The 25,132-nt window shown below is 36.0% G+C and overlaps 1 protein-coding gene across 3 annotated transcripts in view; it reads right to left on the minus strand.

Moving 5' to 3' along the window:
• LAMA2 (laminin subunit alpha 2) overlaps positions 1 to 25,132 on the minus strand; it is a 645,363-nt gene that overhangs the window by 160,149 nt on the left and 460,082 nt on the right. For all 3 annotated transcript variants that reach the window (XM_059177585.1, XM_059177583.1, XM_059177584.1), the window contains one exon: positions 1,876 to 2,018. In XM_059177585.1, coding sequence (XP_059033568.1) covers positions 1,876 to 2,018 — 143 coding nt within the window. The remainder of the gene's footprint in view (positions 1 to 1,875; positions 2,019 to 25,132) is intronic.

The following is a 25,132-nucleotide window of genomic DNA, read 5'->3' on the forward strand; positions in this document are numbered from 1 at the left end:
GCCCAGGGCCAGGGAAGCTGGGCTGGGCCTTTCCAGGCAAGTTACTTTCTCTCTCTCTGAGCTTGACAAAGGTAGTTTCATTCTCCCGGCCCTAGAGTCATAGTACCTTTCCCTACTCAAATCCTGGCTCTGCATTGAATAGCTGTGTGATCCTGGGTTCCATATGTAACTTTTCTATATTTCGGTTTCCCTACCTGAAAAAAACATGGATGATACAGTACTTCTTTCCTACCTCTTGGAGTTTCTATAAGATTTATGTATGATAATTCATGTGAGGCTTTAGTCAGTTAATTGCTTTGAACAGAGATACTAATCAATGAGTGTTAGTTATTTTTGCTGTCATCATTATTGGCTTCCTCTTCTGGAAAATAGGACTAATAATACTTGCCTTGAAGGCCATGGTTCAGATTATAGAATATACTTCCTAGAAGAGTGTCTTCCAGTGTCTAGTGAATAAACCGTCCTTGCCAACATTTCTCTGCCTATTAAATTGTGTCTATCCTTCAAGCTCCAACACAAATTACACTCTCATTCATAATGCATCCCGTGGTAACTGAATATTACCTGTTTCTCCAATCTTTGTACAATATGGTAAGTCAAAAATGTGTAAAACACATGATGATTCTCCTGATTCTTTTTTTTAAAGACTTTTAAAGATTTTTTAAAGATTTTTAAAGATTTTATTTATTTATTTAACAGAGAGAGATCACAAGTAGATGGAGAGGCAGGCAGAGAGAGAGAGAGAGGGAAAAAAGCAGGCTCCCCACTGAGCAGAGAGCCCGATGTGGGACTCGATCCCAGGACCCTGAGATCATGACCTGAGCCGAAGGCAGTGGCCCAACCCACTGAGCCACCCAGGTGCCCCGATTCTCCTGATTCTTAAATTATTGCTATAACCACATAGACTGAGGAGCCTAGGAGCTGTAAAACTTCCAGGGAATCAAGCACAATACCGAAATTCTCCAGGACTTCTCAAAACTACGTGATCATTGACCGATGGTGTATTTGGAGTCACTTTCCATCTTTTTTCATCAGATGAAATCTCAATTTCCTTAACATTTCCTCCACTCCCACCCACTACCAAAAGTTTTAAGAATGTTTTAGAACAGTGTTTTTCAAATTAGTTCTCAGTGAAGTGTTTTCAAAGGTCTCCTAGCTCTCTAGTACAAAATTTTAATCTTGAGTTTTCATTTTGACAGGAAGCTTAAATGTTAATGTAAGCATTTCTGGAAGTCAGGCTGGGCTCCTGAGAGATGGATCTGGTCACCTGATCTCAAAACCCGCCTCCTCACGCATGTCTGTTGTGTGGTGGATTGAACATGTAAATCATGTGGCCTTCTCAAGTGATGCCAAGGACCCCTTGCGAGGGGCTCTGTAGTTCATACCGTGGAATGGTAGGGGTTACATGTAACATACACACTGATGAAAGAACCTGTGTGGAAGTAGTTAGGGGCATATTCCTGTTGCAAGCAGCAATTTGCTCTCAACAAAAATCATCTGTTATTTTATATTAATGTTTTTAATTTTAATTTTATTGGTGTTTTAGGCTTTTGTGAGGATTAATGTGTTTTGATTTTATAGAGCTATAAGTATAGGGAACTATACCTGATTTTATGTTGGTACATATTTAAATAACATAATAAAGCTGATTTAGGCCAAGCACTGAGGGCACATAAGCCTCTTTCCCTTAATAGCAATCTGTTATAGCATAATACTCAAATTTCAAAAACACTCGTTTAGAAAGTCTCTGAATTTCCTCCTGGCTGCTTGCTTTGATTTGGGGCAATGGGAAGAACATTTGCAATTCTGGCCACTGCCCCTTGGGAAGTTTCTGTCATCTTTTCCTGGGCTCTTGATGTTACTGCTCCAACCTACCTTTAGTTCTTGAGTCATATTTTCAAGACCATACAGCATTTTGTATGGGGCAGGTAGTGGGCCAGTGAGGTTGATACTCATGGCCATCTGCTCCAGGCGAGCCAAGTCACCAAGAAGAAGGCCCGTGCATTCATCTCCACAAACTGTGAAAGGGAAACAACAAGGAATATTTATTTCCATTAAGCATGCCTAGCAGATATTCAAAGATCTCAGCTATGAAATATTTTATGGCCCACGTATAATTCCGTGAGAGATGACACTACCCATCTTAGATAATTAATACTTTCAAATAGATGATGGTTGAAAAAAGAGGAAACGACCAACAGACGAGAAGACATGCCTTTGACCAGAAGCTGAGATAAGGACAGGGACATAAGCTGAGGAACCAAAGAGGAGAAGCAGATGGATTTTGAGGGGGACAAGCATATTGCAGAAGTACGAGAGGTAAGACACGGGACAGAACATTAGAAATGCTTCAGCAATTCCCACATAAGCAATCTAGAGGACATCTGTAACTAGAGAATAAAACATGCTCTTGTGTCTAAAACTGTATTCAAATATACTGTGCTCCCCTGGAGTGCCCTGGAGAGCATTTATAGCAACTGGGTCTTCAAGTGTTTCACGTACCATGGATGCCGCCTATCCCAAATTTGTACAACTTTTCCACTTGACATCTACTGAAAAGAATTATTTTATAAAAAAAAAAAAGTCAAAAGAAAGAACTTTTCTTTTTATAATTTGTGTTTTTTGGCTCATGTTATGTATGGATTTATTTACTTACTGACTTACTTGCCAACTTTTCCTCTTTAGCCTTTCAACACGTTATTGCCCATCATTACACGCACTCCCACAAATTCCTGCTTTGCTAATTAACCTCATTCAGTCTTGTGGATAAATAATTGCTAAGGGCCAGGAAAATGTTATTCCTTAAGTAGCCAGAAGTGCTAATGCTCTATGTATAATCTTCTCGATAATTAGGAAAAGCGAGTATTCAAGCTTGGTGTGGTGGAAGAGGACTGTTGGTAGAGTCAGTAGAGAGAAAAAAAATTGATAGTTTTTTTTCACTATTAGATTAATTTCATAAACAATAGAATTTCTAAAATAAAAGTACACGAATTCTTCTGGATTTTAAATATGTACATATTCAGTTTGAAGTTTTTAGTTCTTTTTTTTTTTTTCCTAACTCTTTGCAACAGAGCAATGAGGTGTAGCTTCTCCATGCCAAGGAGCACAAGCTACCATATTTATGATATGTATTCATGTAGACAGTTTTAATTTCTGGCATATATTCAGCAGAAGGAGGTATCAAAACTATGCACATGAGAAGAGAGGTAAATGCATAACATGGCAAATACCAAGACTTGGAGTAGCTTTGGACCATGCCCCAAATTGGCAAGAATTCAATTAGTCCTCTCAATAGCACTCCCCTGAGCTGCCTAATGGTGAGGAAGCCATTAACTAAAGCTTGCAAACAAAGAGAAGTAGTACAGTGGGTGATTTTTTGATAGGACAGCAGTTAGAAGTGAGTTACAAGATCCCTACGCAGGGGTTCAACTGCCCCAGCAGGGCTTTCAGTAAATCAGCCCTGCACAGGTGCTACCTGCAACTGTAGAGTGTCACCTGCAGGAGCTTCGCCAGCTGAGTGAACAAAGAGGCTTTGGAGGCAGGAGCCCAAATGTGGAACTAGAGCTGTATTCTCTTCCTCTTCTGCTAACGGGAATGAAAGGGAATTTGCTCTGCATGGAAACTCAGTAAAGACAACAGAGCATTGTGCCTTCCTGCTCCCAGTTCAATGCGAGTGCTTGAGAAGATTTAACACAATTACAGGGAACACAACGTGCAACACAATTAGGTGTTGAACTGAGTCTGTCTAAACATCAAGACACAGTCTGGCTCTCAACGTTAGTGGGTCTCATAATCATCTGGAGAATTTTCTTAAATTGCAGGAGATAGTTATACCCCCAGTGTTTCTGATTCAAGGGGCAACTGAGTTGGCTGGCTTCTGATTCTCTGAGAATGTGCTTTTTTGTCTCAGGTGAACACTAATACTTCTGTCTGTATGACACAGTTCGGGGGTACTGAGATTGGCAGCGTTTCCATCACCTGGGAGTTTCTTAGATGTGCACAATCTTGGGCCCACTCCAGAGCTTGTGGCTCAGAATCTGCATTTTACAAAGATTCTCATGTGACCTACACATGTTAATATTTGAGAAGCACTGCTGCAGGTTGGTTGGTCTCAGTTCTGTCTGTACATTAATATCCTGTGGGGATTTATAAAATACAGATAACCACCAGGTACTTCCCACCCCCACCTTCAGAGCATCTGATTTATTGGATCTGGGGTAAGGCCAAGGCATCAGGATTTTTACAGATGGTTCTATCATACAGCTAGGGTTTTGAACCACCATTGCAGATGATAAGCTTTAGGGATGCTCAATCCTAAAGAAGAAAGGTGTCATTTTGCTCATTGTCTCCACTGCCTTGGACACTTCTCCCTGCACCTTCCCCTATGTGGCTCCTGGATGTTCAGATCAAGGGCTCAAGTGTCACTTCCTCATAGAGGAAGGCCACGATGACTCAGAAATGACTGTCTCCACCAGTCACTACTGCATTCCCTTGGTCTTGTTATCTTAACACTCATGTGTGTTGAGCTATCGTATTACTGTATTTATATACTGCTTCTTCCACACCAGAGAAGAGACCTTAAACACCTTTGGTCACAGTGTTTAGGATAGTGTCTCGCACAGAGTAAGCATAATAAAAAAATACGTGCTTACTGCTATCTTTGTGAAAGAAGAACAAAAACTATTTTGGAGTAGAACAGAGTACTAGAAGGAGAGAAAAAAGAGAGGTAGCAAGGGAAAGGGAGGGAGTGAGAGAAGAATGGTCAAACAGGAAGTGTCTAAATGGGAGGAAGTGATCATGAGAAAGGAACTGGAGAACAACACTGATAGGTGAGGAACAGGAGAACAGAATAAAAACAATGGTAAGAGAAAATAGTCATGTGACTGGAGAGGCAGAGTCTGACTAATATCAAGATACGGCTGTTATGATACCTGTAAAAAGTAATTCAGGTTCTTCGTTTGTTTGTTTTGAGGTAATTTAGTTTTGAACCAGGAAAGAGTTATTGGAATGGAGGAAGGGAGGGGAAGAAAAAAGTTACAAAATGTTATCATCAAGAAAGAAGCACAGATGGGTTACTGACCAGATAAAGGCAATGGTCAGTTCTGGGGAGGATTAAAAGCAACACCCCTTCCTTCCTGTTCTCTCATTAAGAGGTAGAGTCTGTTTCCCATCCCTTAAATCTGGGTTGGATTTTGACACACTTTGACCCAAGGAGTGTCTCAGAGGAGTACTGTATGACTCTTGAGCCTCAGCTTCAAGGGGTTCAACATTTTCTGCTTTCACATTCTTGGAACCCTGCTGCCTTATGAATAATCCCAGATGAGTCTTCTTGAGGAAGAGAGGCAGCTGTGAGCAAGAGAAAGGAGACCTGACCATTCCAGCTGAGGCCCCATCATGTGAGTGGGGCTATTTGAGACTCCCCAGGCATGGTAACAAAAGAACTATCCATTGGAGTCCAGCCCAAACTGTCAACCTACAGAAACGAGGATATATCCAGTTGTTGTTTTAAGCTATTGAATTTTGGAGTGGCAGCAATACATAACTAATGCACTTTCCCAAATTTTGCAAATATGATTTAGAGTTCAAATTCAGATCATTCAGATCAAAATGACAGGTAGCAATTCACAGCCTAAGAACAAGTATTAGTAACTCTTCTTAATTTTATTAAAAGGTAGGAAGGATACAAAGGTTCCTCCCCACTGAGGGCAAGTTTATCATTGTTATAAAGTTCCATTCAACTTCTAGTGAAGATGGATTTTGGGCAGATGTTCCCAGGATATAAGCAAAAAATATGCTGTTTTTACTTTCAAGATCTTGAGAGATATTTCATAATAGGATGTCTCACCATGGTTTTTAGGGCAGTGTGTTCTTCAGGAATCCTTTGCTAGCCCTTTCTCTAAGGTATTTATAATTTATAACCTACCTATTTCCAAAAAGAAATTGAATCAGGTCACTGATAATAGTGTGGCTAGAGGTTCCTCACTGGTGGCTCCAGAAATTTCCAGGGAAATGTTTTCGAAGTTTTTACTTCATATAAGAATAAATCAAGCACTGGAATGCAGAACTAGATCTGATTTACTGTAATACACTACAGAGTAAATTGGTGAGCTAGAATGCCAAGAAGCATGATGAATACTGACTTTTCTCTTGTTCATTCTATCCCCTGCCCATCTGTTTTGGTTCCTCATCTTCAGTTGTTGAAATAAAAAAGTATTTAATTGCTCTTTCAAGGACTCATACATCCCATTTTATGTCTCTGTGTCCAAAGGTCTATTATTGTCCCATGTCTCATGGTCTCTGTATTTGCTTTTTGATGAACAAAGTAGAAGCACATTTCCCTAAGTGAAAGGTAAGTTTTATAGTATGCTCCAAGTAATACACTAACATCTGTCCAAGTGGGTCAGAAAGACTTATGGATATGACAGCCATGAGGATTTTTCCAAAGCTTCTGTGTAAGTTTAGTTCATGCAGTTAGACAATAAACACATGGGGAAATGTGCCTTTTATATAATGGCTTGCTATTTTATTCTGACACAAAATATTTTACTTATACCACAGGCTACTTTTATTTGTCCTCAAAAAGTCTGGACTTGGGGCATGTGGGTGGATCAGTGGGTTAAAGCCTCTGCCTTCAGCTCAGGTCATGATCTCAGGGTCCTGGGATCGAGCCCCACATCGGGCTCTCTGCTCAGCAGGGAGCCTGCTTCCTCCTCTCTCTCTGCCTGCCTCTCTGCCTACTTGTGATCTCTGTCTGTAAAATAAATAAAATCTTAAAAACAAAAAAAAGTTGGGACTGTCTGGCAAAAACGCAGATGCAAATTAAAACCACATTTAATTTACTATGAGAGGGAAGATTTGAAGAGTGTACAGAGACATAGAATATTCACATTATGTAAACAGTTATTCTTTGATAAGGATGCGGTAACTGCTCAGTGAAAATTAATACCTATCTTATAACCAGGACCCCCAAAGAACCTCGTCCAACCATTCTATTCAGCAAGAGATAAGGTTATAAAGTGAGATCCTGGCTAATCGGCATGGGAACAAAAGCAAATATTTCAAGACTATGATTATATTTTACATGACTAAATGTTTCTGAGGCTTTGCCTATAAAAGTGTCAGGATAAATTTGTGTCTAATATTAACAAATGCAGTACTAAATTCAGATTGTTATAGCTAGGCACATGTAAAGGACAAATCATGCAGCTGATATTACAGATCTTTCTGTTAGCAATTAGTACAAAATACTGCATTTCTACCAGAGTCCCTCATGCATAATAACTACTGGCTTACTGTCACAAAAAAAGTCACACACTACGCCCACACCAAAGAAGCTGATGCTGAAATGAGTGCATTGAGTGTTTTTGAAAAGGCCAAACCCATTAACCAATTTTAGGTAAAGATACATAAGTTGTCTGCTCTAATAAAATAGGGATAAATGAGTAAATATTCATTTCTAACAAAAGACAAAATTTGTGTACTTATATTCATGTTTATTTTAACTCTTTTATATGAAGGCCATTCATAATTCTTAGGATATGGATTTTATATTTCTCTCCTTTCTTTATCCCATTCAAGAAGAAACTTTTAGATTGGGATATATTTAGGGCTTATTATTGTGTAGAAATATCTTCTAAAATAAAAATTTGGTTTGAAACTGATTAAGAAGGCTTTTTTTTGCCTATTTTTTCTGAGTAAAGGGAAAGGTATTCTGTACGCTTTAGATGAAGCTGATGAACCTGTTCATGTATCAAGTTGTTTATATATTATATATAATTTGTATATTTAATATATCATGTAATATGTAAGTATAATTATATAGAATACATAATATAAACATTTATAATAAATATATTTATATATTTATATAGGTTACATAATATAAATTTTTTATTTTAACTTAATTTTAAAATATTTTGTATAAATTTTATTTAATATATATGTTAAATGCTGTACATAAGTGTGTGTTGTTTATACCTGTATGTATATATAGATATGTATAAAACACAAGTTCAATATGTTTAAGTATGGCATAACTGTTCAAAAAAAGGGTAGCTTTTTCGTAAGCACTATAATATAATAATACTGGAATAGTAACTTTTATCTATATAATATTCATTACATAGCAGGCAATATGTTCTTTCTTGCCTCCATTATATTATCTACTGAACAGTAGATAATTTAAAAGATGAGTAAAATAGTCAAAATAATTGTATAAATGAGTCTATAAATACTGCCATGTGAAAACTTAGGAGAAAATATAAGGTGGTCCTAAAAGGGGTTATCAGTGAGTTGAAGAGCCTAGAATGAGACAGAATTACAGAAAACCGTGTCAGCCTAACAAATATTTCATCAGAAACAGATGAGCTGTACAAAATATGTTTTTGGTAAAAAGTGGTCAAATACTAACCACGATGCTAATAATGCCTAGAATTTACTGAGCATCTATTTGTTTAGGTACTTCACATACATGTATATAGTATTTTTTTTCCATTTTACAGATGATGAATGAAGTTTAGAAGAGTTGACTAAATGACATCACACAACGTGTATGTGGCCAGCCAAGGATTTGAACCTTCTGGAGACACATCATGACAGCATGCTCCTGGCATCAGAAGATGGCCTGCTTCAAGGATACCACAGAAAAGGCAATTACACTATCTTACTTAGACTTCCTTTGACTTGAAGATCTTATGATTCTATTGCTCTTTAGGTCAATGAATCTTGGATCTCACAGAGTAAAAACTGTAATCAAATGGAGTTTACTCTTGGGCTCAAAGATGGCAGAGGAGTAGGAGACCTATATTTCATGTGGCCCTGGAATTCAGCTAGTTATCAAACCATTATGAACATTTCCAAACTCAACAAGAGATCAAAGAAAAGGATAGCAGTAACTCTATGAACAGAAAAACGAACACTTCCTAGAAGGTAGGACAGATGGAGAAATGATCTGAGGCAATATACAGGAAGATAGACTGTGGGGGAGGGAGTCTCCATCAGCTGCCTATAGACAAGGGATAGAGTAGGGGAGCACAAAGTTGGAACTTCTGATGTCTGGTCTGGTGGAGGGACATTGCTCCAATGGTGAAGTGAGGGGTGGAATCCTCACTGGGACATGGTGGTCTCAGGACATTCAGGGTCACAAAAAGAATGATGGTGCCTTGAATGTGGGAGAACTCCCAGGTATCAGAGTGGGAAAGTCAGCTGCAAAGACTGAGCCAAAGAGTGGGCTCTCAGCTCAGGGTTGCCATAACTGTGACCCATTGTACAGTCAGGCCCCTGCTCTTGGAGCAGGGACTCAACAAGTGGCAGATCTGGAAGAGTCCCCTTTCTTCCCCGGGAGGAGCAGCACCGGAGCACACTGCAGGAATCTGCTGGGTTTAGAGACTCCAAATGAGGTCGTGGGCCAGAGACAGAAATGCTCAGTCACAGGCCAAGTGAGCATGAAGTGTGGCTGGAGACCAGGGAGAAGGGACTGATTGACTGCTTTTCTCTGGCGGAACATTGAAGATGGGGCCCTGAACTCTCAGCTCCTCTGGAGCCATAGATCAGGAAGCTGCCATTTCCATTCTTGTTCTCGAAAGCTATACAGAAAGCTTTCAGCAAACAAAAGCTACCAAGGAGCAACTCCTAGCAGATTACTTAGCCTGGTCCCTGGCAAGGGCAGTGCAATTCTACCTGAGGCAAAGACATTGGAGAATCAGTGTAATAGGCCCCTCCAACAGAAGGTCAGCAGGAACATCCAGCCAAGACCAAATTTACCTATCAATGAGAACAGCAAAACTCCAGTACTAGGGAGGTACAACACATAGAACTCATGGCTTTTTCTCGATGATTCTTTAGTCTTTCAAAATTGATTTTTTAAAAATTTTCTTTATTTATTTCTCTAGTTCTTTATTTTTTAGATTTTTTTTTCTTTCCTCTCTCAACCAACTTCTTATCAATTCTTTTTAAAAATCATTTTTAATTTTCATTTTTATATTTCATTTAATGATTATAAAATCATTTTAATTTTCATTTTTGTATTCTATCCCTTCATTGTATTTAACCTTATTTTTGTATGTGTGTGTGTATATATATATATATATATATATATATATATATATATATATGAAACTAGGACCTGGTTCTTTGAAAGAATTAATAAGATTGATAACACCAACAATAAGACAAAGAAAGAGAAATTAAGGAATCTATCTCATTTATAAATGCACCCAACACCATAAAATATCTAAGAACAAATCTTACCAAAAAGGCAAAGAATATGAACTCAAAAAAACTATAGAATATTCATGTAAGAAATTGAGGAAGACACAAAGTAACAGAAAAATGTTCCATGCTTATGGATTGGAAGAACAAATATTGTGAAAATGTCGTGCTACCTAGACCAATCTACACATTTAAATAAAATCTCTAGCAAAATACCATCAACTTTTTTTCACAGAAATGGAATAATCCTAAAATTTGTATGGAGCCACAAGAGAGCCCAAATAGCTAGAGGAATGTTGAAAAAGAAAACCAAAGCTGGTGGCATCACAATTCCAGACCTCAAGGTTTATTACAACGCTGTAACCATCAAGACAGAATGGTACTGGCACAAAAATAGACACGTAGATCAATGGAACAAAATAGAGAGCCCAGAAAAGGGCCCTCAAATATATGGTCAACTAATCTTCAACAAAGTAGGAAAGAATGTCCAAAAGAAAAAAGATAGTCTCTTCAACAAATGGTGTTGGGACCATTAGACAGCCACATGCAGAAGAGTGAAACTGGACAATTTCCTTATGCCACACAAAGAAACAGACTCAAAATGGATGAAACACCTAAACATGAGACAGGAATCCATCAAAATCTTTGAGGAGAAAACAGGTAGCAACCTCTTTGACTTCAGCTGCAGCAACGTCTTCCTACATTACCAAAGGCAAGGGAAGCAAGGGCAAATATTAACTATCGGGACTTCACCAAGATAAAAACTTTGCAAAGCCAAGGAAAGACAATATACAGAATGGGAGAAGATATTTGGAAATGACATATCAGATGAAGGGCTAGTATCCAAAATCTATTAAGAACTCATCAAACTCAATATTCAAAGAACAAATAATCCAGTCAAGAAATGGGCAGAAGACATGAACAGACATCTCTGCAAAAAAGACATCCAAATGGCCAACAGACACATGAAAAAGTACTCAACATCACTGGGGGTCAGAGAAATACAAATCAAAACCACAATGACATACCACCTCATACCTCACACCAGTCAGAATGGTTAAAATGAACAAGTCAGGATACGACAGGTGTTGGCAAGTATGCAGAGAAAGGGGAACTCTTTTACACTATTGGTGGGAATGCAAGTTGGTGCATCCACTCTGAAAACAGTATAAAGAGTTCTCAAAAAGTTGAAAATAGAGCTACCCTATGACCCAGCAATTGTACTATTGGGTTTTTACCACAAAGATACAAATGTAGTGATCCAAAGGGGCATGTGCACCTCAATATACATAGAAGCAATGCCCACAATTGCCAAACTATGGAAAGAGCCTAGATGTCCAACAACAGATAAACAGATAAAGAAAATGCAATCAAATATGATGCAGGCACCAAAAAAATGAAATCTTGCCATTTGCAATGTCACGGATGGAACTAGAGGGTATTATGCTAAGCAAAATAAGTCAGTCAGAGAAAGACAATTATCATATGATCTCACTGATATGCGGAATTTGAGAAACAAGGCAAAGGATCATGGGGGAAGAGATGAAGAAATGAAACGGGATAAAACCAGAGAGGGAGACAAACCATAAGAGACTCTTAATCTCAGGAAACAAACTGAAGGTTGCTGGAGTGGAGGGGAATAGGAGGGATGGAGTGGCTGCGTGATGGACATGGGGGGAGGGTATATGCTATGATGAGCACTGTGAATTGTGTAAGACTGATGAATCACAGACCTGTACCCCTGAAACAAATAATGCATTACATGTCAATAAAAATATATATATATATATAATGGAGTTTACTCTTAAAATAGAGCATGACAGAAAACAAAACAGCTCAACTCTTTCTTTCATTATGAGAATGGCTTTCTCAACATGATAATCAAATCACTGTGACTGAGTGCCAATAACTAGGAAATTACCTAGAATCAGAATGATGGTTGCTGTTCTACAATTTTATAATCCTGGACCTATGCTAAGAAGGTTGACAAAAAGCTCAAAGCATCTTTTACTAACAAAACAGATGCAGATAAAGTGCAAACAGGGTGAATAGAAGTTGCTTTTATAGATTCTGGACATCCAGATTTGGTTAACATGCCACAGCTTGGAGTTGCAAAAAAATAGAGTAGATTAACTGGGCTTTGGATAGGAAGTAGCATTTGGGGATTATATAGGGGCAGAAAGAGAGTGGCATTTAAGAGGTAAAGATGAAGGGTGATTCCATGTCCCAGAAGCAAAGCCACAGCTCATTAAATAGCACCTGGAGGTCCACTGTTGCTTTATCGTCATCTTCTATTATGGAAAGTCTCATTTTCTTTACTGTGATCAGCCCCATTGCACTATTTTGTTCCTGCTCTCATTTATAGGGAGCAATAATTGCCATTAGCAATCATCTTTGATTTATAAGAATACAACAGTGTTCTAGTGATAATATACAAGGGTCACTGCATTATTGTGATAAGATACTTGCTGGCTAAAAATAAATTAACTAATTAATTTAAAAATTTAAAAATTTTTAAAAATTAAAAAAAAGACACTTGCTGGCAACTAGATACTAAAAACAATAATATTGGCCATCTCTGCAGATCAGTGTCAAGGTAGGATAAAACTTCAGATATTAACTTTCACCAAGTGGCTGAAAAGTGCATATTTTACAAATTAGATTGCACTATCACATTTAGCTAGGTTGCAGGTAAAAAACACACTTCATAACTGATTTTGCAACACTGGCAAGCAAAACCTTACCACAAATGTTATATTATAGATAAAGGTGACTATAAGCAATTAAGCTCTTATATTCTTATTATCTCATAGGCAATGAATAAAAATAGGAAGTATCAATTTGATATTTACAAAATGCTATTTCAGGTACTCTTCATGGAATAACATTTTGCCAACAGCCCCTAATTTTAATTTCTGTTCTATGTAAGAGTAATATATTTTACTATGCCACTCATAATCTATTTTAAACATTACATGAGTTGTTTTGTACTAACTACTGATCTGTAGAAAATAGGACATGAACAAATCCAAGTTTTGTGATTCACCATACAGAAATTTACTGTTAAATAAATAAAGTCTTTCTTGCTCATTCTCAAATTTCAGAAAGACAGGTGATTGTTCTCATTTTATAAAATGATATGTAAATTGTGAATGAAGGTTGGAAGAGGACATTGAATTTGTATTAACCTAACGTACTAAGGAGAAGTCCATCCTGCTTTGGAAAGTCCAACAAAAATATCTCTTCAGAACTCACCAACAATTGGAAGGGAAGAAGACACAGAGAGTTACCCCAAAGTATTCCTATTAGAAAAAAATAAAATGATTTAGAAAGAAACCTGAGCACCCAGCTAGTGTGTTTTTCACTTACATAGAAAGTAGGACTCTACTTGACAATATCTGATGTATAAAAATCTATAATGACTCCCATATAACCACCATAATATTTTAAATCTTAGAGGAAAGAGTCTCAACAGTTAGTAGGGGGAAAGTATGTACCTATTAACATTATATAATTTTAAATTTTTCATCTTTTAGCCTATTTTATCTTTATTTTTTATTGAGGTAGCATGGGCTTTAAGCACAAAAAGTAAATGAATAAAGAGCTGAGTTAATTAATACTGAATATACTGGGGAAACCATGTCTGCTTTAGGTGTCTTGCATTGGCAGTCAGTGTAAAAGAAAGTAAGATTTGCAAGGCACATCCAGGTTCAAATCATAGCTCTATGGAAAAGTCACTATAAGATACAGTGACTTAAATCACTTAATTCAGTTTTGTTATCACACAGTGGCAACAATAGTGTATAGGGACGTTATAATCATATAAAAGCATATAAAGTGCTTAATATAGTGTCTGATAAATGGTAAGCTCTCAATATAGATGAACATTTAAGGAATCACTATTATGATGAAACAGGTGTGGTAAAAGGGGCTTTGGAGAATGCCTAGAATCTGAAGACAGATGTATTGGTTAGGCAGGCACTGATTCGGATTGGGGAGGTTGATAACCTTGGTGGGTTGAATTTGGCTCAACTGTCTAAACATTACCTATTAAGGGCATAGATTATTTGTATAAATTCCTCATGACAGTAATGGAAATTCCATGTGTAAAAGGCCATGTCTCACAAGAAATCTACCATTTGGGGTCTCATTAAATCCTAGCTTGCTCACTGGCAATTGTCCATGGCAGCTATAAGTCTTTTAGGTGCTCTGGAGAAACTCTTCCATAATTTCTGCATTTGCTCTTACTGCACAATCTCTAAAGCACAATTTCATATCCTCTATTAAATAAATTAACTGTGTAACTAGCTTTACAGGAGGTATATAGATTCTTTCCTCAGGTATGCAGCTCTCTTGAGATAATGAAATGATCATGCTTACACCATTTATTGTGTTTTTAAAAAATTTTTAAAAATATACAAATTCACAATGTGGGCCAAATTAAGTCATGTTTTCTAGAGAATTAATAAAAGAGAGAAAATTAACTATATAATCGATGCTACTAACCAGCATGCTAAATTATGACATAATAGAACAAATATTTTAATTTTTATAGTCAGCACCATATTACCAACCAGCACCAATTTATTTCTTTAATTTGTCAATGTAACATGTGCTTTAAGCTCAGAAGAGATTTTTCTCAGAAGACATTTCTCTTACTACACATACATATTCTCTTACCAAAACCAGGCTCATCTACCCAAACTACCCTCATCCACACCCACTGACAGGCCTTACACAATTCTACTATAGTTACATGTGTTAAAACAGACTGCAGATCAAACAGGCCAGGTGAATCATTCTTTCATATTTTGCTCTTATTTAGCTTCAGGATATAGAAAGATCTTAAAAAGAGATTTGAAGATAAGTCAGTTATGTCCTTGATTAATTATCTTATTTCAAAGCTAGAAGTAGAAACTGAGTCCTGGGACAGGTCAATATAGTAGAAATATGGCATATTTTTCTGAAACAGGAGAAATTTTACAATATGAGAAAAGGAGAGAAGTCTAAAGATAATCTATGCAAGAATTCTAACAGTTAATCTAATAAAGGGTAAAGAGTAAACATTACTAGAAATAGAAATCACTAATGTTTCAGAAGAAAATCTACATAGTATTCACAAAATAAAATATTTCTTATAAATATCTTAAAAATATAAAAGAAATATTTATAAAGTAATTATAAACACTTAAGAAAAAATGTACACATATAAAAAATCCCCATAACTTAGCACTTCTTTTGTATAGGAAAAAAAATCCATTATTTAATCCTACAGAAGAATATTAAAATTTCCTGAATATAGCAACTGACCTGAATATCATGTATAGCAATGGGATGTACATTTCTCTGTGGAACAAGAAAAATCCAAATGAACATTATAAGGCTGGAATAAGTCTGTCACTGAAGGACTGGCACCTTTGCTACCACCTAGGACTCTGGGAGGTTTAAATTTCACTGATGTGAAGGAGAATAAATAGCTTTAAAAATTTTTTAAAATGAGTTTTCTTATAAAGCTATTTAAACATATATAAAGCATTACTCATCAACAAAATAAGAACTTAGAGCCACTGTTGTTGACGGGAAGAATGAGAACTCCCTTTAAAATAAATGGTCAGAAGGTAATCCCATTATTTTATCTCTCACAGTCTTTAATGTGTTATTGTATTTTTTTGGTGATGCACATCAAACGTGGTGTTTGTATTTCAAGTTTACTTCTAGATAATTAAGAAAATCAATGATTTAAAATTCAAGGACTGTTTACATTAGTGTTTGTATTTGGAGCATCGATATATTATCTAGTTAAATACATCAATGTCAATAATATAACTTGAAAATAATAATAAAACTAATTTGATTGTATTAGAAGTACACTATAATTATCATTAAAATATATAATATTAAAAGAATGTATATGCATATAACCAATAAATGAATATGACAATGCACATGTATATCATGTATTACATTTAATCTTTCTCTCCCCTCAACCTTGAAATTTACTTTTACTTTAATGTGATATATTTTTATTAAAGATGATAGAAATATATTGAAAAAATGGCTTAAAACCCTTATTAGCATACATACCCAGTTTTCACTTTTTCTGGCACATTTTAAAAACCAGCCTTAATACATGGAGACTAAACAATATGCTACTAAATAATGAACTGATCAATTAAGAAATCAAAGAGGAAAAAAAATCATACATGGAGACACATAAACATGAAAACAGATGGTACAAAATCCTTGGAATACAGTGAAAGCAGTTCTCAGAGGGAAGTTTATAGCAATAAAGGCTTACCTTCGGAAACAAGAAAAATTTCAAATAAGCAACAGTTCTTTACAGTGAAAAGAACTAAAAGAAGTAGAATAGAGGGAAGATGGTGGAAAGTAGGGGACCTGCATTTATCTGGTCTCTTGGATTGAGGTAGATATCTATCAAATCATTCTGAATTCCTGTAAATTCAACCTGAGAACTAAAAAAGAACTGCTGCAATTCTACAAATAGAAAAGCGACCACTTTTTGCAAGCATTGTGAAACCCTTCAAGGAACAAAAGCCCCATAGAGCAACCCAAAGCAGCTTACACTGAGCTTGGCTCCCTGGTAAGGGGGACAGAGGTGCAAATCTGCCCAGGAAAAGATACCTGAGAATCAGTGCACCAGGCCTCTCCCACAGAAGACCAGCATGAACATCAGGCAAAATATCAAGTTTATGGATCACATGGAACTGAAAATCTCCTGTGCTAGGCAAAAGTAGTATACAGAATTTGAGATTTTTTTCTCATGAATATTTATTCTCTTAGTTTAAATTTTTTCTTTTTTTGTTTTTCCTTTCCAACTAGTTTCTTTTTTCCTTTTCAACTAGTTCTCTCCTTCTTTCAACTAGTTTCAACTAGCTTCTTATCAACTTTTTGTTTTTAAGACTTTTTTTAATCTTCATTTTGATATTTATTTATTTGTTTGTTTGTTTTTAGAATCTTATTTATTTATTTGACAGAGATCACAAGCAGGCAGAGAGGCAGGTAGAGAGAGAGAGAGAGAGAGAGAGAGGAGGAAGCAGGCTCCCTGCTGAGCAGAGAGCCCAATGCGGGGCTCAATCCCAGGACCCTGAGATCATGACCTGAGCAGAAGGCAGAGGCTTAACCCACTGAGCCACTCAGGCACCCCCATTTTGATATTTACACTTTACAGATATATTTTTAATTTCTGGCTTCCTTTCACTATACTCATTTTTGTATATATATAAGTTCTTTCTTTACAGTTTTGGAGTTTAGTGTCTTCTAACAAACAAACCAAAATACACCCAGGATCAAGTGTATCACCCTGTTTTTTCCACCTGTGAGATTATATTCTTTTACTCCCCACATTTTCCTTTTTCTTTTCTTTCTTTCTTTTTTTTTTTTTTTTTTCCTTTTTTTGGCTTCTGACCTCTTCAGATTTGTCTAGTGTGTGAATATAGTTTTATTTTGTTCTCTCATTCATCTAGTCTCTGGACAAAATGATTAGAAGGAGAAATCCACAAAAAAGAAAGAACCAGAGGTAATACTGTCTGCCATCAATCTAATCGATATGGATATAAATAAAATGTCAGATCTAGAATTCAGATAAATGATTATAAAGTTACTGGCTGGGCTTTAAAAACAAAGTAGAAAAAACATTAGAGAATCTCTTAGTGCAGAAATAAGATCTAATCAGGCCAAATTAAAAATGCTTTTATGGAAACAGAGTCCAAAAATGGATGCTCTAACAGCTAGGGTAAATGAGGAAGAAGACAGAATCAGTGACATAGAAGACAAAATGATGGAAAGGAAGGAAGCTGAGGAAAACAACTAATGGACTATGAGGGAAGGCTTTGAGAAATTGGTGATACCATAAAGAGAAACAATATTAGAATTATTGGGGTCCCAGAGGAAGAAGAAAGGGAGAGAGGGACAGAATATATATTTGACCAAATCATAACTGAGAATGTACCTAATCTGGGGAAGGAATAGGTATTCAAGTCCAGGAGGCACAGAGAACCCCCCTCAAAATCAATAAAATAGGTCAACACCCTGACATTTAATAGAGAAGTTTGCAAATTTCAGAGATAAAGAGAAAATCCTGAAAGCAACTTGAGACAAGAGGTCCTTAAAGTACAAGGGTAGGAACATTAGACTGCAGCAGAACTATACACAGAGACCTAGCTGGTCAGAAAGGGCTGGCCTGATATATTCAGGGTATTAAATGAGAAAAACATGTAGCCCAGAATACTTTATCCATAAAGGTTGTCATTCAGAATGGAAGGAGAGATAAGTAGTTTCCAGGAAAAACAGAAACTGAAAGAATTTGTGATCATGAAACCAACCCTATAAAAATATTAAAGGACATCCTGTAAGCAAAGAGAGAGCTCTAAAGTAATACAGACCAGAAAGAAACAGAGACAATTACAGAAACAAGGACTTTACAGGCACTAAATTCCTACCTTTCAATAGTTACTCTGAAAGTAAATGGGCTAAATGTTCCAGTCAAAAGACACAAGGTATCAGATTGGATAAAAAAGCAAGACCATCCATATTCTGTCTACAAGAGACTTATTTTTGACCCAGAGACACCTCCAGATTGAAAATGAGTGTGTAGAGAACTATTTATCATGCTAATGAACATCAAAATAAAGCTGGGGTAGCAACTTTTTTTTTCAGTCAAATTAGATTTTAAACCAAAGATATAATAAGGAATGAAGAGGGACACTATCTCATACTTAAAAGGTCTACACAACAAGATTTAACAATTATAAAAATGTATGCTCCTAACTTGGGAGCCACTAATTATATAAGCCAATTAATAACAAATTTAAAGAAATACATTGATGATAATAAAATAGTCGGGGACTTTAACACCCAATTCACTACAATGAACAGATCATCTAAGCAGATGATCAACAAGGAAACAAGGGATTTGAATAACACACTTAACCAGATAGACTTCACAGATATATACAGAGCATTCTATCCTAAAACAACAGAATGCACTTTCTTCTTGAGTGCATGTGGAACATTCTCCAAAATATTGGGTCATAAATCAGGTCTCAACTGGTACCAAAAGATTGGGATTATTCCCTGAATATTTTCAGACAACAGTGCTTTGAAACTTGAACTAAATCACAAAAGGAAATATGGGAAGAACTCAAATATATGAAGGTTAAAGAGCAACCTATTAAAGAAAGAATGGATCGACCAGGAAATTAAAGAATTAAAAAAATTCATGGAAACAAATGAAAATGAAAACACAATAGTTCAAAACCTTTGGAATGCAGCAAAGGTGGTCCTAAGAGGGAAGTATATAGCACTACAAACCTTTCTCAAGTAATAAGAAAGGTCTCAAACAACCTAACCTAACACCTAAAGGAGCTGGAGAAAGAACAGCAAACAAAGTCTAAACTAAGCAGAAGAGAAATAATAAAGATTAATGCAGAAATCAATGAAATAGTAACCAAAAGAACAGTAGAACAGATCAATGAAACTAGGAGTTTGTTCTTTGAAAGAATTAAGAAGATTGATAAACCACTAGCCAGACTTATCAAAAAGAAAAGAGAAAGGACCCAAATAAAATCATGAATGGAAGACAAGAGATCACAACCAACACGGAAGAAATACAAACAATTGTAAGAACATATTATGAGCAAGTACATGCCAACAAATTAGGCAATCTGGAAGAAATGGACACATTCCTAGAGACATATAAACTATCAAACCTGAACCAGAAAGAGAAAACCTGAACAGATCCATAACCACCAAGGAAACTGAAGCAGTAATAAAAAAAAAAATCTCCCAACAAACACGAGCCCAGGGCCAGAAGGCTTCCTGGGGGAATTCTACCAAACGTTTAAAGAAGAATTAATACCTATTTTTCTTAAACTCTCCAAGAAATCAAAAATGGAAGGAAAACTTCTAAGCTCTTTTTATGAGGCCAGCATTACCTTGATCTCAAGACCGAGAAAAACCCTACTAAAAAGGAGAATTACAGATCAATATTCCTGATGAACATGGACGCAAAAATTCTCACCAAAATACTAACAAGACGGTATCCAAGAATACATTGAAAGGATTATTCACCATGACCAAGTGGGATGCAAGTTTGGTTCAACATTCACAAATCAATGAATGTGATACACTAGATTAATAAAGGAAAGGAGAAGAACCATATGATGCTCTTAATAGATGCAGAAAAAGCATTTGACAAAGTATGGCATCCTTTCTTGATTTAAACTATTCACAGTGTAGAAATAGAGGGTACATATCTCAGTATCATCAAGGCTATGAAAAACCCACAGTGAATATCATTCTCAATGGGGAAAAATAGAGCTTTTCCCCTAAGGTCAGGAACATGGCAGGTATGTCCACTATCAGCACTGCTGTTCAACATAGTACTAGAAGTTCTAGCATCAGCAATCAGGCAACAAAAAGAAATGAAAAGCATTTGAATCAGCAAAGAAGTCAAACTCTTACTTCTTATAGATGACATGATACTCTATGTGGCAGACCCAAAGACTCTACCCCCAAAATGCTAGAACTCATATAGGAATTCAGTAAAGTGTCAGGATATAAAATCAGTGCACAGAAATCAGTTGCATTTCTATATACCAAGAGGGAGAAAGAAGAAATAAAAATTAAGGAGTTGATCCCATTTGCAATTGCCCCCAAAACCCATAAGATAGCTAGAAATAAATCTAACCAAAGAGGCAAGAGATCTATAAGTAGAAAACTATAGAGTACTCAAGAAAGAAATTAAGGAAGACACAAAGAAATGGAAAAACATTCCATGCTCATGGATTGGAAGACCAAAATACTTTCAAGATGTCTATGATACTTGTAGCAATCTACAAATCCTACAAATTCTAGAGGAAAACACAGGCAGCAACCTCTTTGTCCTCTGCCACAGCAACTCTTTTGCTAGACATGTCTTCAAAGACAAGGTTAAAAAATGAACTATTGGGGGGCGCCTGGGTGGCTCAGTGGGTTAAGCCACTGCCTTCGGCTCGGGTCATGATCTCAGGGTCCTGGGATCGAGTCCCGCATCGGGCTCTCTGCTCGGCAGGGAGCCTGCTTCCCTCTCTCTCTCTCTGCCTGCCTCTCTGTCTGCTTGTGATTTCTCTCTGCCAAATAAATAAATAAAATCTTAAAAAAAAAAATGAACTATTGGGACTTCATCAAGATAAAAAGCTACACAGGGACACACGGGTGGTTCAGCTGGTTAAGCGTCTGCCTTTGGCTCTGGTCATGATCCCAGGGACCTGGGATTATGCCCCACATCACACACTCCACTCAGTGGGGAATGTACTTCTTCTCCCTCTCTTGCTCCCCACTGCTTGTGCTTGGTCCCTCTGTCAAAATAAATAAATAAACTCTTCAAAAAAAAAAAAAGAAAGAAAGAAAAAAAAAAAACCCTTCTGCATAGCAAAAGAAATTCAACAAAACTGAAAGGCAACCTACAGAATGGGAGAAGATGTTTCGCAAATGATGTATCAAATAAAGGGCTAGTATCCAAGATCTGCAGAGTACTTATCAAATTCAACACCCAAAAAAACAAATAATACAGTCAAGAAATGGCTAGAAGACATGAACATACATTTCTCCAAAGAAGACATCCAGATGGCCAACACATGAAAAAATGCCTCACATCACTTGGCATCAGGGAAATATAAACCAAAACTACAATGAGATATCACCTCACACCAGTTAGAATGGCTAAAATGAACAACTGAGGAAATAACAAATTTTGGCAAGGTTGCAGAGAAAGGGGTACCCTCTTACACTGTTGGTGGGAATATAAGCTGGTACAGCCACTCTGGAAAACAGTATGGATTTCCTCAGGAATTTAAAAGTAGAGCTACCCTACGATCCAGCAATTGCACCACTAGGTATTTACTACAAAGATACAAATGTAGTGATCTGAAGGGACACCTACACCCCAATGTTCACAGCAGCAATGTCCACAATAGAAAAGTTTGGAAAGAGCTGAGATGTCTACCGACAGATAAATGGATAAAGAAGTGTATATTACATATATATGTAATAGTACATATATATGTAATAGTACTCAGCCATCAGAAAGTATATATACTATATACTATATACTGAGTACTATTACTCAGTATATATACTATATACTGTACATATATATATATACTGTACATATATATATATACATATACTGTACACATATATATACATATATATGTAATAGTACTTAGCCATCAGAAAGGACAAATGCTTACAATTTGCATCCATGTAGATGGAAATGGAGTGTATTACACTGAGTGAAATAAGTCAGTCAGAGAAAGGCTATCATCATATGGTTCTGCTCATATGTGGAATATAAGAAACAGCACAGAAGATCATAAGCGAAAGGAGGGAAAAATGAAAGGGAAGTCCTCAGAAAGGGAGAAAAACCTGAGAGACTTTTAACTATAGAAAATAAACTGAGTGTTGCTGGAGGGGAGGTGGGTTAGGGGATGGGGTAATTGAGTGATGGGCATGAAGGAGGGCACATGATGTGAGAAGCATGGGGTGTTATATGCAACTGATGAATTATTGAATTTTATATCTAATGATGTACTATATGTTAGCTAATTGAATTTAAGTAAAAAGAAAGAAAATGTAGCTAGAGTAATAAAACAAATGTTACAAAAGATTAAAAAAGAACTATAAAAAGAAGAAAAAACAAAGCCCAAAGGTAGTAGAAGAAAGAAAATAATAAAGATTAGAACAGAAATAAGACAAAGAAAAAACAACAGAAATTATCAATGAAATCAAGAACTGGTTCTTTGAAAAGATAAACAAAATTGATAAACCTTTAGCCAGATTCATCAAGGAAAAAAAAAAAAAAAAAAAGAACCCAAATAAATAAACAAAAGCAGAAATGAAGGACTCTGAAGAAATACAAGGAATTAGAATATTATGAAAAAGTATATGTCAACAAATTGGACAACCTAGAAGAAAATGATAAATTCCTAGAAACATATAAGCTTCCCAAACTAAATCAGGAAGAAATAGAAAATCTGATTAACTGATTGCTAGTAATGAAATTGAATCTGTAATCAAAAAACCTCCCAAAAAACAAATGTCTAAGGCCAGATGGCTTCACAGATGAATTCTACCAAACATTTAAAGAAGAGTTAATGCTTACTTGCTTCAAAGTATTAAAAAAAAAAAAAGTGAAAAGAAAACTTCCAGATTTATTCTATGAGGCCAATGGTTATTACCCTGATACCAAAACCAAAAATACTACAAAGAAAAGAAAAAAAGGCCAATATCTCTGATGAACATAGATGTAAAAATTCTCAACAAAATATTAGCAAACCAAATACAATAATAAATTTAAAATATCATTCACCAGAATCAAGCAGGATTTATTCCAAGTATACAAGTGTGGTTTAATATTCACAAATGAATCAGAATACTACATCACATTATAAGATAAAGGAAAACAAAAACCAGGATCATTCTGATAGATGTAGGAAAAGTGTTTGACAAATACAATATTCATTCATAATAAAAATTCTCAATGAAGTTTATTTAGAGAGAATATGCCTCAACATAATAAAAGTCATACATGAAGAACCCACAGGTTCTCATTCCCAATGGTGAAAAACTGAGAACTTTTCCCCTAATATCAGGAACAGACAAGGATGTCCATGCTCACCACTTTTATTCAGCATCCTATGGGAAATCCTAGCCATGGCAATCAGACACAAAGAAAACAAAAGGTAGTAATTGGTAAGAAGGAACTAAAACTGTCACTATTTGCAGATGGCATGATGCTATATACATAGAAAACCCTAAAGACTCCACCAAAAAACTTCTACAGCTGATAAATAAACTCAGTAATGTTGCAGGGTACAAAATTAATATATAGAAATATGTTGCATTTCTATGCACTAATAATGGAGTAGAAGAAAGAGAAATTAAGAAGACTACCTCATTCACAACTGCACCAAAAATAATAAAATACTTGGAATTAAACTTAAGGAGGTAAAAGGCCTGTACTCTAAAATCTATAAAACATTGATGAAAGAAATTTAAGGTGACACAAAGAAACATCCCATGGCTATGGATGGGAAGAATTAATACTGTTAAAATGTCTGTACTACCGAAAACAATCTATGGATTGGATGCAATCCTTATCAAAATACCAATAGCATTTTTCACAGAAATAGAACAAATGATACTAACATTTTCATGGAACCACAAAAGACTCCAAATAGCCCAAGCAATATTGAGAAGGAAGAACAGAATAAAGAGTCTCAAAGAAAACCCCAGGCTTATATGGTGAATTAATCAACAACAAAGGAGGCAAGACTATACAGTGGGGAAAAGACAGTATCTTCAACAAATGATATTGGTAAAACTGAACAGCTACATGGAAGAGAATAAAACTAGACCATTTTCTTAGACCATATAAAAAGCAACAAAAAGTGGATTAAAGACCTACATGTGAGACCTCAAATCATAAAAATCCTTGAGGAAAACACAGGCAGTACTTCTTTGACATTGGCCTTAGGAATATTTTATTAGCTATGTCTTCTCAAGCAAGGGAAATAAAAGCAAAAATAAACTTTTGGGATTACACCAGAATAAAAAGCTTTTGTACAGCAAAGGAAACCACCAACAAAACTAAGAGAACCTACTGAGTGGGAGAAGATATTTGCAAGTGATATACCTGATAAGGAGTTAATACCCAAAATATACAAAAAACTTCTACAACTCAACATCAAAATTCCCAAATAATTTAATTAAAAATGGACAGAGGACCTGTATAGACATTTTCCCAATGAAGACCTGCAGATGGCCAACAGACACATGAAAAGACGTGCAACATCACTGGTCATTAGGGAAATGCAAATCAAAACCATGATGCAAGATCTATCCACTTTCACCTATTAGAATG

Source organism: Mustela lutreola, chromosome 6 (assembly GCF_030435805.1).
Source record: "Mustela lutreola isolate mMusLut2 chromosome 6, mMusLut2.pri, whole genome shotgun sequence".
Lineage (NCBI taxonomy): Eukaryota > Metazoa > Chordata > Mammalia > Carnivora > Mustelidae > Mustela > Mustela lutreola.